This window comes from Pelobates fuscus, chromosome 12 (genome assembly GCF_036172605.1).
Source record: "Pelobates fuscus isolate aPelFus1 chromosome 12, aPelFus1.pri, whole genome shotgun sequence".
Classification (NCBI taxonomy): Eukaryota; Metazoa; Chordata; class Amphibia; order Anura; family Pelobatidae; genus Pelobates; species Pelobates fuscus.
The window spans coordinates 23,271,174-23,286,571 of NC_086328.1; the positions used below are offsets into that span (position 1 = coordinate 23,271,174).

At 43.0% G+C, this 15,398-nt stretch overlaps 1 protein-coding gene across 3 annotated transcripts in view; it reads left to right on the top strand.

Moving 5' to 3' along the window:
- The window catches only part of PIEZO1 (piezo type mechanosensitive ion channel component 1 (Er blood group)), a 123,523-nt gene that overhangs the window by 25,689 nt on the left and 82,436 nt on the right, over positions 1-15,398 (top strand). For all 3 annotated transcript variants that reach the window (XM_063437630.1, XM_063437631.1, XM_063437632.1), the window contains exon 2: positions 12,828-12,923. In XM_063437630.1, the coding sequence (XP_063293700.1) occupies positions 12,828-12,923 (96 nt within the window). The remainder of the gene's footprint in view (positions 1-12,827; positions 12,924-15,398) is intronic.

The following is a 15,398-nucleotide window of genomic DNA, read 5'->3' on the forward strand; positions in this document are numbered from 1 at the left end:
TACAGGGCATTCATATGCTGCGGAAGGAAAGACCTTAACGGGATTGGTTAATTATTTCCATTTAGTAGTCCATGTATCCTACATACAACAGGACAGAACTTTTCACACTCTGCCCATCAGCTTGTGGAAGCAGGTTTGCCAGAGCTACAATTTTCCTGTCGCACATATCACTACGTCCCTGGTGGTATGTAGCATTCATATACTGCAAGAGGAGCTCAATTAAGCAAGGAGGAAAAAGAAGGAATTGTGTTGGTTAATTAAAAGCACATCGCAAGCAACGTAACTGCTTATATAGTGTTAAGGTTTTGGTGTTAGTAAAAGAGAACAAATATTTAAAGGGACACTGTAGGCACCATAACCATTTCATCGCATTGAATTTGTAATAGTACTTGGAGTCTCGTGGTGCTGTCCCTCCGTTCAGTACTAAACCGTATTCTAGCAGTTTAACACTGAATGAGGATCCATGGCTGCCCACAGCCCGGCCCCCCCAAGAGGTGTAGCTAAGGCAGAGATTACACGTTTCTTCCTAGCCATACCAATTTATACAAGTAATGAGCGCTGTTATAGGCTGAAAGTGGTCAGCTCACACTCTCAGCCAATCATGCACCATAGAAATTCTATGTACGGCAAGGCAGCAGTTTTCATGTAATGCGTGCTGAACACGGACGTATACTTGGAGACATCGTGGTGGAGTCGGAGAAATCCTGGCTGATGCAGTGAAGAGAGAGCGCACTCAGAAGGCATCATACAGAGCCAGAGACTATATGCACCACAGTACTGAGAGCCTAACTTCCATGCTTTTTAACACATTTGGAATAAAGTATCAATTTATTGATCAGCTGGTGGTAAGTCCACATATTTTCATCAATTGGATCCAATGCACACGAGGGTCTGATCACCCCTAGGCTCAATAGTTTTATGTATAATTTGTGTACTACAGTGCTGCACTAGCTTTTTATGTATTTTAGATCATTAGATCATTAAAGGGACACTGTAGGCACCCAGACCACTTCAGCTAATTGAAGTGGTCTGGGTGCTGTGACCCTTTTGCACTTAGTGCAGTTTCAGAGAAACTCTAATGTTTTCATTGCAGCTCTAAGTCTGCCCACTGTTAGACAGCCACTAAAGTGTTTCTGGAATCCAAACAGACTTTTGGTCCGTTATCCTCATGGACCCCCAACGTCAGATTTTCCCCGTAGGAAAGCATTAAGTAATGACTTCCTATAAGGGGGGGTCTAATGCGCGTGGCCTAGGTCTCCCCCGCCACATTAGGTCTCCCCCGCCGGTTGACATCTGTGGGGTAGGAGCGTAGGCGGAGCCGGACCCGGCTTATCCTCTCATGGCCATTGGAGGTAACTAAAAAACCTCCATTTGTTTAAAAATACATAGGGATTAAGGAGGGCGCGCAGGTAACTTGTTTTTCTTTGTTTTTTACTATATATTGGGGTTGATGTGTACTGTAGTCATTTGCAGCCGCCCAGTGATGTGAGTGAGCGCAGGACTTATCTTTCTGCATTTGGAGCCTGACCCAGCGCCAAGGGACATCGGCGCTGGATTCAGGTAAGTGGTCTTAACACTTTCAGCCCCGCGGGAGGGGGGGGGGGGGGGGGCTATAACCCTATAGTGGCAGGAAAACAGGATTGTTTTCCTGGCACTATAGGATCCCTTTAAGATCATCATATCAATCTCTGTGCAAGTGTATTTTAAACTACTCCCTATATAACAGTGTGTTTTGTGACACTCATGGGTAGCAATATTGTTTGTTTCCTTTTTAGTTGGATACATTTGGTCACTTAAACGTATAGACTTTCTATCTACACTCACATTTCTATTGCGCACCCTATATATTAGATTTGCTAGCAGTTTTCATGTAATGGCCGACCACATGGCAATATTGGTTTCCAAAAATTGAGTCTGCTAACCCTAGACTGGAACCAACATCTTTAGCCGCAAAGAGTATCTCACTAAAAGATTTAAATTCATAATATAAAAAAAAAAAACACTTTCAAATTGCAGATTTTAATAACATTTAGCAGTTAATCATCGATATCACATGGTTCGTTCATCATTTCTTTTGTGTGTGTGTGTGTGTGTGCTTTTTTCTTTTATTGTTTTTGCTTCTACTTCTGCTTTTCCCCAAACTCTACTAACGAATTGAAAGTGTATTTTAAATAACTGGTAGAGACACACAAGCGTCAAGCATAGGGTTTTACTCTAAGAGCAGCAATGAGTCATACATGTTTTTGTGCTGCCCACAGTTTGTGGGAATTGCAATCCTGGGAGACGGCTATAACAGCTGCCTTAAAGCGAATGTTGGTACATAATGCTTGGGAACGTAACTCTCATTATTCATCAGATTAATACTTAAAGTATTACTTAGTATCATAAAACTGAATTGCAAAATTCAGGCTAAAACATCCACCCTGTGACTGTAGCGCAGTGTAAATTTTGGTGGCAAATTTAAATTTAGTTTTAGTCAGTCTTTTGACTAAGAACCCATTTTAGTCGACTCAATCGCCAGTAGATTTTAGTCGATACGACTAAATTCTTTTTTTTTTTTTTTTTTTAGTCAATCTTTCTTTTATTGAGGTATGCAGGATGGGGTACAGAAAGTAAAAGAGGGAATGTACGAGTAATATACAGCATAGGGTTAATACAACGTCAATTTCGAAAAGTTACATTTCCTGGACATTAATACCTCTGTTTTTGTATTTTTTGTGTCTGGTGAGTAGCTCAAGTTATATCTATTCGTTAATATGCAGGTGTGACTTGTCACTTCAACTAGTCAAGATGTGAGTGTGTGTTCTGTGTTACAAGAAGAGTACAGAATGTGCCGCCGCTTAGTCAATCGTAAAAGGAGATGCCTAGATAAACAGGCTACACTAATAGCGGGAGAGTACTCAAACTGTTTTGGTCGCTAGTGTCACGCAACAAATGGAGCAGGCTAAAAGCCGAACGTAATACTGGCATACGAATTTAGTTAATACAGGTAGTGCTTCAAACAGTGCTAAAGTCAGGCCTAGTGTCGAATGGCTAGGACATAGGCTACGTACATCACTTGTCTTAGCAGGTAGTCTAGTTAAGTAGCATTTCACGCAACAAATGGAGCAGGCTGAATTCTGAACATAACATTGGCATACAAAATTTAGCTAAAACAAGTTGTGCTTCAAACATTGCTATAATCATGCCTAGTGTCTAACGGTCAGGGCATATGTTACGTACATCACCTGTCCTAGCTGATGGCCTGGGTAAATAACATTTTCTAGTGGACGGGAGCGCGAAACCTTTCAGCGGTGTGGACAGTGAGAGTCTATTAGCGTTATACAAGAAAAGGCCAGTACATATTGCTTAGGTACTACATTGCTCACAGTTTGTCAAATGATAATTTGCACGGTGGGGTCCGGTCTTGCCTCCGCAGTGAGGACGGCAGGAGTAACGTACATGCAGTCCATTGAGCTTAGCCTATGCCGGCTCTGAGTGCTGGATGGACGGGCCAAACATCGTGGTCGGATCGTTGCCTCTGTGAGTCGTCCTTTCCGACAGATCTTGGAAGGAAGCTTAGTCCTTGTCTGCTGCCGGTGAGGGGCTGTAGTCGTCGAGTGTGGGAGGTGCGCAAGGGCGGCCGGGTCTCCCCGTGGCCCCAGGCTCCGTGTGGGGTCTGCATCTTTGCTCCACAAACTCGGGTGCTACAAGAGGCCCAGTTCTTCCCTGTGAGGGCGCTTCGGAGAGCCCTGGTGTTTCGTCGCCGCCAGCGGCGGTTAGGCTTCCGGCAATGTGGCAGATGCTGTGGAGTTATCCTCCTGGTGACCCCCGGCCCGGGTGGGCAGTCAGTGCTCAACTTTAGCGTTAAAGGGTCTGTAGTGCCCTTAGTAGGCCCGGTCCGCCTCCGTTTCCCCGGTCCACATGCTGTGCCTCCGTATTGCACGCGGGGTGTTGCAAAGAGTCTGTCCAGCTTTTCTATGAATTGTTGGAAGATTAGATCCAGGCTTGTGGCTTGTACGGGTGTAGGTTCTGTAGGGCAAGAGGCTTCTGCGGTAGCGCTAGGCCCAGGGCACAAGCCCGTGTGGGCAGATACCATCCGTTTAGCCATGTGTGTCGCTTCGGTGGGGACCGGGATAACCCCCGCCGGTCCATAGGGGGGGGAACGGGGTGTCCAGCTTTGCTTTGCCGTGTTTGTCTGCAGTGGGAGAGCGGCCGTCTCTCCCACCACCACCATGCTTGTAGGCCGCAAACCTGCGTGGGTCGGGTCCGGAACACAGGGCCACTTGCGTGGTGTCACCATGTCGGGCCCGATGTCCTCTATCGCTTGGGAGCACCGGTCATCGGTTTGCTGCCTCCGGTTAACGAGAATCGGCTGAAAGTTAGTTGAAACCCGGGAGCTACAGCGACATGTGTCTGCTCCCTTCAGCGGTCAGGCCCCGCCCCCCGATACGACTAAATTCTAATGGGTTTAGTTAAAGCCTCTGTCTGTCACTTTTGCCCCTTCTCCAGCCCCTCTGTGTCTCTTTCTGTCCTCCCAGCCCTTCTAGTTGTCTCTCTGCCAAGCCCTGGTCTGTCTCTTTTTCCCCTTCCACAGCCCCTCTGTGCAGTGTTAATTTTGGCGGCAAATTTCAATCTAGTTTTAGTCATAGTCTTTTGACTAAAAAGCCATTTTAATTTTAGTCGTATTTTTGTCATCTAAGTTGTTTTAGTAGACTAAAATTTGACAAAATTAACACTGCTGTAGTGTCGTTTAACATTTTATCCAAATCAGCACCTTTTGGCCTAAATTTGACATTCCTGTTTTCAATTAAATTTAGTGTTTAGTGAATGAACTCCTCTGTGTTCGTGTGGGAGAGCAGGCAAAACTACACTCTCCTATATACGGTGAGGCACGCCGCGTTCCTCGCAAGACACGCACAATTTAGGAATTTTCCATTTTCCTGCTCAAACGGCATCGCAGAATTATCCTATACAACAGAGCAGTGTCTGTGAAGGAAGTTGCCCCATATATTTTGTGCCGGCATGTGCTACTGACATGTCCCACAGATTGTTTAGTGGTTTTTCGTATGTAGATTTACAGGAAACAGATTGATTGTGTGCGAAAGTGAATAGTCCGTCAGCAGATTGTGGCTCTGTTTCTCTTGGTTATCGGTGATTTTTGATGTGTTTGCAAAAGACATCTTGCACGTTGAGCTTTTTGCTCTTTGTGTGTTTTTTTTTTGTTGTTGTTTTTTTTCGTTCATTCTTTTCTATGCATTATTAATTTAATTTGTACAGCTGTTTGTTCTTTTTTTCTGTTTATATCTTCTGAAATGTCAGGTATTTAACATATCTTTCAGTGCTCTGAAGAATTTTCCGTCGTGGCCAAGGGTCTCTTGTTTAGACCCAAATCCTCCCCCTCTCCCTCCCAAATTCTATTCTGTTCTATTCTAATATCTCTATTCCTCATTTATAGACCCTCCATGTAATAGTGTCTGAGTACAGTAATAAAACTCACAGTAACGTGTCTTTGAACTACAATAACTTTGTTTTATACGAGCCTGTGAACGTAAGATATTTGTTCTTGCTCTAAATATTTCCATAATACTTGCGTAAATGTTTAGATGTAGTCACCTAAAATGCCCCGTGTAGGCACGCCCCTGTACATGCCTCCAGTTACACCCCCTAAAATAAAAGTGTCCATCTTCGGAGTTTAAAAAAACCAAAAAAAACCCACAAAAACATTCAAGACTGCATGTGCAATGGCAAGGATCTTTCACCATACAATTAAACATGAAAACACAACTGACATTTGTTTTTTTTTTTTTTGTTTTTTTTTGCATAACATGACCGGTAATAAAAAAATATCTATAAAGTTCCTTGTAAAAATTTTTTTTTCTTTTTTTAACTTTAAAGTTACTTTATAGTTTACATAATTAACCTTGTATGCCTTGCTGTCCTGTCCTAGGTAAATACGCTTCTCCCTTACAGTGTCAGTATACAGCATTTCTTTGCAGATCCCTAAACATGCGCCCTTGAACACACACCTCCCGGAACATGGAAGTGGTGCAGAGCTAAAGGGTCTATTCACTTAATGCCGAGTTTGCTTTTACAAATTCGTCTGATTTCATTCATCTTAAGTCTCCTGCATTCACGTGTTAAAAATCCCGCTGGAGTTTGCTATATTCCCTAACAAATGCCAACCAAACTAAGACAACTGTAACATCAAATGGCTCTCATTACTGCAGAGAGACCGAATTCCAACCATATTGCAGCCAAATTGGAACAGACTAACCCTGCTACCAAAAAAGATAAACTGGGGCTAATGTAAACGTAGGTTTTGGGGCGGTGTTTTAGGGATTTTTGATTTAAGGAGGTTTGGGAGTAGTATTAGAGTGGTTTAGGCAGGGCCGGCCTTAGGCCTCTAGGTGCTCTGTGCGAAAAATCTTCACAGTTTGTGCTGGGTTTATTAGCTGTGTGTGATGGGTATTTAATTCAGTTAAAAATATACATTTAGGCCTGTGTGTGAATGCAGGTGTATATTTTTGCAGAGTTATGTGCACATAGTCCCACAGTTAGATGCACACAGTTATACATATACACTGTCAAATCCACCACATGCAGACAGTCGCAGGTAGATAGTCACATACACAGCATCAGGCAGAAACACACAGGTACAGGCAGTAACACACATGAATAGTTACAGGCAGATAAACACACTCACACACAATTACAGGCAGACATCCCTCCACACACACACACAGGCAGGCAGTAACACACACACAGCCACACATACGGTCTTACATACACATACTTACATGCAGACAGTCACATACACACACACACACACACACACACACACACACGTAGACAGCCACACACATGCACACAGGCAGACAGCTACACACAGCCACACACAGACTATTACATAGACACACACAGGCAGACAGTCAAGCACACAGAGACACACACACAGGCAGACAATCACACAAAGTTACCTCTGTTCATTATGGAGGTGTGGAGGCAGTGCAGCTCCTGGAGACTGGTTGTTGGGAAAGCAGGGACTCCTTCTTGCTTTTCCTGCAGCAGCTACCCGGCACTTTTAACTCCACCCCCACCGTCAGTTTAACTCCGCCCCCGCCTCAATATTGCTATTATTTTTTTATATAATCTCGTCCGGCCATGTGTGAGCTGTGTCGGCCGCACAGCTCGCACACCCCTAAGGCCAAACCTGGGTTTAGGATTAGAGTTTTAGTGCAGTTTCCCTGGACTGCATGAGGGGAATTCGAGCAACCGAATGAAAGCAATTTGATTAAAATTTGACTGGTTTTAAATAGCCGATATAATAAGGAGATTCGGCTGATTTCAACTGAACTGCATCCAAATGGAACTGAATTTGCCTTTTTTGAGTAGTAGGTTAAAACTAATGGTGACAACCGAATAGCATTTGGCTAATATTTGGTTGCCATTCTGCATTTAGTGAATAGACCACTGTTTGTGGTCCCCCTACTTCTGCTGCACTGTTTAACCCAGAAATCGCTTTTATAGTAGTCTGAGGGAATGAGTAACTGTTACTTACAGAGAAATTACAGTTCAGGTTTTAAATACCTCAATTGGGAGCGGGGTTTAGCGTCGGAACGAGCCGGATGCCATTTTTTGGCAGCTCCGTGCAAAACAATCTGAATCCATCTAAGATCATCGAAAATACAAGCCATCCACACAAATAAATACCTGTATTGCCCAGGGAGACCATCCTGCATCGCCCAATGCCATTTCGGTACAGTTCCGAGGCAGGCAAAGCCCAAAACGAAAATCCGGGCCTACTACACGCCGAACTACCGCGGCCTGGAGTACTTGTGCGGAGAGAGCCTGGGAGACCCAAGTGACGAACATCCATAGTACCCCGACCAAATCCACGAGGTGATGGGGCGCAGATCACAAAGACCACACCAAGGTACTGCCACAGCACAGCCTGATATAGGGGCACTGCTACAGAAACAAACCCCAGCCAAAATGGCGGCCGACCAAGGCCCAGACCCCCTACAGACAGAAACCCCTCCAGCACAGGCCACCCAGGGAACACACAGAGAACTCCACAGCCCACGCAGACCACAACCACCAAAACCATACCCCCACAGGGAACAGCAGACCCAGCCACCAAGCAAGACCTGCAGAAGATGCAGACTATACTACAGGACATACAGCGCCTGCTGGCAGCAGACTTACCAGCGCTCAAATCAAGCATGCAACAGATCACAGAAAAAGTGACTACCACTGAAAACCAAGTCAAAACAATACAAGGAGTAATCTCTACGATAGAAGACTCGCTCCACCAACTGCAACACGACCAGCAACTCTTGTCAATACAATACAGGAGGATAAAAACTGGCGCAACCATATAAAAATCAGTCATCCTGGCCTCAGTGAGCAAAGAAGATCTACCACACTACATGAGGCAAATCACACAATCATTACTCCCTCCTGCAGTAACAAACTCACCATCGCAGGGATCTACCGCCTACCCACGCCTCCAAGAGCCGCCGCAACGCTAGCCGGAGATGTCGTCATCATCCGCTGCGTCCTACCCCAAGACAAGGGGAACCTCATGAGAGCAATCAGGGGTAAGACCCCGCTTGATTTCGAGGAGGCCCGACTGACTTTCTACTAGGACCTATCCAAGGCCACACTCCAGTGGAGAGTCACTTGCGGAACTCACCAGCCACCTGCGCACAGCGGGGATACCATGCTCCTTACTCATCACCCACCAAGGGACCACCCATAAACTCTCCACGGGGACTGAGGCCCTACACTTCTTGCAAAACTGGGCCTACAAAACTTGCCCACTCTGGCCACTCCCCACGTCTGGAATCCGGACGAATCAGAAACGTTTGTCCCGAGAGGGCAGAGCATGGACACGCACGCCACCTGACGGACAGGGAGAGAGAGGTCTCTTGCCCCTGCGCGCTCAGAGGCAATACCTATATGCCTTGATTAATACAACCTGTATTCTCCCCACCTTCCATGCAATATAATTCTGATGTTTACGTTACTACCTCTTACCGCACACCCGAGGAGTTAGCCGGCGATGATGATGGCGCACTGCTGCTTTACCAGACCACAAGCCGCAGCCTAAGCCAAAACCTACCCCCCGACAGCCCCTAGCTTAGGGCTACCACCCCTCACGAGTAGTCTCCAACGAAACTAGACCACCAGACCACTGCAGAACGTAGAAATGGGCACATGCACTACTCACTAGACAATCTGCCTGACAAAACGATACCCAATACACCCACATGGGCCCTAGCACCACACCGCACCTCCACGCAACTACTTCCTAACACCTACAGGGTCATGCCTCCAACACCGACCCATGACCTAGGTACCGCACCCGAAGACGAGTTGCTAGACTAAACCCATACACGAACCCAACTCCTACCTAGGATTTTACACGTGTTATACTTAACAAAAATTGTGCCAAAACTCATCAAATGCATTATTGAACCTCCGTTAAAACCTGTTGCCCTCTTAAAGGATGCATATGTTAAACCATGTATAAGTCTTGTGCACGCAAAAATAAAGAATGTGAAAAAAAACAAAGAAAACTCAATTACCCATTAATCCTGCATCTTTATCCATGTCTTTTCATGAATGAAACCACCGCAACGTGCTGAATTATAAATCCCGTAAACCACGGTCGGTTAAAACATTTGCTCTGTCTGTATATCAATAAATGTAATCTTACACTACTTTGTTTTGATAAGCAGAGATATGACAATCTAACCACAGAATGTGTTCTGGGGAATACATTTCACACAGATATCTGATAGTGGCCACAGAGTGACACACAGGATTTGTAATGAGTAATGGCTATACAAAACACCCCTCCTTCCCCTCCCCCCACAAAAAAACCATCTGCGTCCATTCGTTTGGCGACAGGTATGGCCTTGCCGAGTGACAATGTCTGCAGCCGGCAGCTGGGATGCCCCACAAGGTCGGCGAAAGTTTACCTTTCCACAGCCGTTTTGTATGTTGTGCACACACAGTACCATGTTCAAACACGCACTTTTATACACACATCTCCTACACAATGCAATAAGATATATAAATTAATTATGCATGTGTATTATTCCCACGCACTTTGCATTTTTGATGGGGTATTGGCTTTATTTTTAAATTTTATTATTCATTTATACAAGTCCTGTGTTTATGGATTTCTTCAAATAAAGACGTTATGGTAGGGATTTTCTGAAACTTCACGGGGCTTACGGTATTTCGTAAAACAGAAAATATGAATTCAGATGGGGCTTGCAAATTTTAGCTGCTCTGGAAAAAATGAGATATTTGGCCAATAGAGCAATTGTTGTATGAAATGTTTCCTTGTTGATGTTAGACACTTGAACTGTTTAGTGAATTAGCCCCTGTTTTGTCAGCAGCGACCCCAGCACTCTCACAGACCCTAGCGACCAGCTATTTTCTTGGTTTTTCAAGCATAAAGAGATTTTAATACGAATCCCATAAACACCTGTTGTGCTGTGATTTAGGGGATATGCGTAATGACCCCATTGAAAATTAAGCACCAAAATTTGATGCCTAGCCCATCGAGAGCTGCTTCTCATTCATAACGGTCTGTCGAGCCATATCACAAATGTTGAAATGAAATAATAGTGACTAATGCATCTATCACACGGAATGTGGCTTAATTTTGCTAAATGTTTTTTAAATCCTATTCAGAACCCTCCCCCCCCTTTTTTTATTTCTACTTGTATACGTAAAGCATAAAGGGGGTGATTTCCTCTGATTTTATCATTTCCTGACAGCTTTGCAATAATAGATCATCAGGGATTTTCATTATTATTTTATATTCTGCGGGCCAGTTCACTTGTCACAGAAACCTATATTTTGAGGGACGTTAAAAAGCAGTTGAACCCATATCCTGTTTAAAGGGAGAGTGTTTAGAGAGAGGGCATTGTTCTTACCCCAATCTTGAATTATTCTACAATATTAGTCTGTTACCTCTACAGGATGGCTGTGCAATTCATACGCAACTCTTTTTGTAAAATAAATACATTTTAAAAATCCGAATATACCCCACACTTCCAAATTCAGGTCCCTATTCTTTTTTTCTTTCTCTCTTCATTCTAACTTCAATCGATATCTTCGTTCTCCTGTTGGAAGGCATCTATCTCATGAGTTGCAACGTGTCATTTTAATTTCTGCCTCTCCAGCATACAGTAATGAGAAGCTGCTCAGTAGTTTTAGACGTGCAATCAATCTGATAGCCTTGTCAACATTCACTGTTGTTCTGCGTGGCTATGCTCAATGTAATATCTTTCAATCCGATCTTCTAAACAGCCCAGGAATTAAGGGTTAGCCAGTTCTGGATCAGGACGACAGCCGTGACTGTAGCTATTTTAGTATGGTTACATGTACCTTACTTGGACTGTCACTTGAACCATTCAGTAGGGACAATTTTCAATACGTGGTGACAAGTTTTAAAACTTTTTTTTTTTAAAATTTTTTTTTACTTTTTACAACTTTTTTTAGGTAGGAGACTTAGTTACCCAATATGTTTTGTAGCCAACATGTACCTTACATTTTTATATTAAAGAAAAATAAAGTAAAAAAAAGTTTCACTCCTAGGTTTTCAAGTGTCTGTGACCTGAAGGGACTATACACTTTATGAAAGTCATAAAAAAAAAAAAACAGTTGAAAAAAATTGCAGATGAATAAATATAATGTCCATAAAGCAGGTTTTAGATCAGTGCAATGATAATGCAGTTCACATTTTTAAATCCTACCCTAAGCCTAATGTTAAACTTGGAAAATACATTATCTAACTCTAAATGGATAGTCCTAACCTTTGGCAGCCACTTTATACATCAGAGTTGTCCCGTTCGATACAGTATTTAAAAATTTTGGGGGGAGAATTGTGATTGTATGTGGGCTGTCCTCTCATGATAATTCTCTGTACCGATACGCTAGCTGAGGTGCTGGGGAGAGTGACACATGGCATATGAGTGAGGGGGAGAGAGAGAGCACTACGGTATAGGATTGTCATTGATATTATTTTATCAGATTATTGCACAATATACCAGTTTGTTTTTAATTATTAACTATATAGATAAATATGAGTGGTGGCAGGATTGTCTTCATCTTTCAGCAATTTGCCCAATATGAATGTCTATAGTTTTTAAAGGGATATTGTAGACACCAAAACAATTTTAGCTCAATAAAGCAATTTTCGTGTATAGGTCATGCCTCTGAAGTCTCACTACTCAATTTACATCCATTTAGGAGTTAAATAACATTTGTTTCTGTTTATTCAATTTTAGCCACACCTCCCTTGTCTGTGACTAACACAGACTGCATAAAAAATGTTCTAATTTTCAATCAGATGTTAACTTTAATTTAGAAGATTTAATTTCCTGCTCTGTAAATATAACTTAAATCCTACACAGGGGACTGCTGCAGGGTCTAGTAGTCTATGAAAAGTGTAAGGGGATAAGAAATTCTAAATTTAAACAGAATTTGCAATTAAGGAAGTGTAAACATTAGATCTTTCTTGACAGGAAGTGTTTAGGAAGGCTTGTGAATGGCTCCATAAACAAAGTGATTTAACTCCAAAACAGCAGAGAAGTAGGCAGTAAGATTGTGCAGGGGCATGATCTATACATCAAAACTGCATCAATTAAGATGGTTGTTTTGGTGACTATAGTGTCCCTTTTAAGGATCGCATCCTACTGATTTAAGCATAGATCGGTTGGATTCCATTTCCAGCACTTGATAAGCGTATTGCAGACTGTTAATGGCTTTGCCAATGGCTAGACATAATGATTCACTAATTCTCACCTTCTTCTCCTCCACAGCTTGTATTTTCCGCTACAATTCGCTGTCTTTGATCTACTTGCTGTTTCTTCTGCTGCTGCCATGGTTCCTGGGACCTACTGCTCAAAGCATGAGAGGTAATCTTTTTTTTATTATGTCTCCAATCAGTCAATACAGAGAAATGGTAAGAACATGCCTGGTTTTAGATGGACTGAGGTCGGGTATCGTCAGGACACTACAGCTTTAAATTCTAAATGGGAAGTTTTTGAGCTGTATATACTTCTTCTGTTTTGATTTTGTTGTATTTTGAACTGCAAGTTATCAAGTTGTCCAGTAGTGTTATAGAACCTCGGTGATTTAAGATCGTGATACGTCATCCCCTTGTAGGTATGGGAACAAGCATCCTTTAACGGGAATGATATCCTAGCAATACACCAAGTACCAGCAAAGGGTCCGATAAAAAATTGAGAACAAAACCGTTTCCCCACACTTTGAATTAATGCTGGCTTATACATATTTTGACAATTTTGTGTATTGATTTTGTTACTTGTAACTTACGGAACTACATTGGATTTCTACAGATCTTGATGTGCTTTGTTCTTGCTGACTCAAACTTGCAGTGTTGAGAATATTTATTTTCTGTACTGCAAAACTAAAATCCTAATAAATGAATGTAAAAAAAGAAAAAAACAAGCAATGGTAAGAATAAGAGTGTGAACATTGGGTGTTATTAGACTGGTAATAGCTGACGTTGACCACGTAGAACTTCCAAGCGGCCACTCTGATTGCTAGAAAACTATGTCGTTGGCTGTTTTACAGTAAAAATTCACTGTAAATTAGCAAACAAAATTGCAACATGACTAATTTTGCTTAAACTTTAGAAACTATGTTGTCAGTTTCCCTTTTCATATGGACCTTAAAGCTTCTCTTTACTTCACAACATCTTCTCATTAATTTATTGTTATCTTACTGTTTACAAGTCATGCTAAGCACCATAACCACTGCAGCGCATTCTAGTGGTCCTGGTGCAAAGAGGCTTCTAACTCTGTGCGTCCAAACTGGAATGGAGTGATAGGCACAGAGGTAGGTTAGCCCAGCGTTCTCAGCCTATCACGGCCTTCCAGGTTGGAAGGAATGGATATTGGTAATTTCTGGATGTTAAAATAGCAGGGGCCGAGTGGCAGATGGAAGTAGCAAGGTGAGAGGAGGCTTGTGCTCAGATGTTTTGGGCCTACTATTGCATTTGACTTGACCTTCCTCTGTCTGTCTCTATTTATGTTGTGCTTTTCCTGCACCCCCACTTCCCAGCACGTCTCTTTTCTAATTTTTTTTTTCCCTCTTGAGAATTGTGGCAATATTTGTTTTTGCTGGGTCTGGATAATATTCTGTCTTTTTTATTTATTTTACATTTTTTTTTAAACTTACTTATTTTAAATCAAACCGTTTGTTTTGTTTTTTTGATCCTCCCAGCCCTCAAACCCTCTCCCTTCCATCAGTTCCCTCTCTTAAGTGCCTCTCTGTCTGTCTCCTTGCCAGATTACATTTTTGGTTTCATCATCATCGCTCCTAGTTTTTCTTCTTTTTTTTTTTTTTTTTTTTTTTTTTTTCTTTTCTCCTCTTTTGGCCAAGCGACTTCTTCATATAAACCATCTCTTGTTTGAATTCCTCTACAAATTTTCCTATCCCCCGTCCTGACAGCCTTACAGAATATCTTAGGTAAATAATTATTTCACTGCATGAACTGACCCTGGTTGCCCCCTTCCTAATCCTGGCAGCCATGTGTCCTTTTCTCCTCCAAGTCAACTGTGTTGCTTGCTTCCATGAATATATTGACTTGGGGCCAACACTGTATGAGAGAATGCAATATCGTAACCACAGCAAAAATGCATTGCATCTTATAGATCGTAAACTCATTGAGCTAGGCCTGCTTCCCCTCTTGTCTAATATATTCTCTGTGTGTAAATTACTTCTTGTCAAATATCCACATTATATAATTTTAAAGCGCCACAGAATGTGTTGGCGCTATATCAATAATAATAAAAATAATCCCATGAATTTATTGGTTATAAAAAAAACCTTCCCTTTGGGTTAAAATACATTATGAACGGGGGGCGAGGCCTGACAATCATGGCGACTGGTTGTTTCCTTTGTTAGCTCCTGGGGACACGCTGAGCAGATCTACTTTTCTGACTGAGAGACCCATAACCGGGCATCAACCAACCTACTTTCAGCTAAGCTAAACGAAGAACCGACCTGGGAACGCTTCCAGCAGGCTTTCAGGGCACCCCAGAAGCCGAGCTTCAGTGATTCCTAGCCGGTGCTGAGGAATGGAGAGACGGACGATCTTCCGGACCGGTGCAGGCGAAGTGCTAAGCATGTTCCCGGCGCCCTGCTACCCCCCTCTGGACCGGTGGGGGTAATCCCGGGCCCCACCCTGACAGCTTCCAAGCACAGCGGAGGAGCCATGGCGGAATCGCAATTGTATGTGAGCAAAGTGGAATATCCTATAAGATGGCGGACGCCGCTAGTAACCAGACTCCTGTGGGGGAGCGGTCCGTGACTGACCGCCTGGCAGCTATCTTCGATGCCTTCTGGAGGCGACTTGAGAGCAG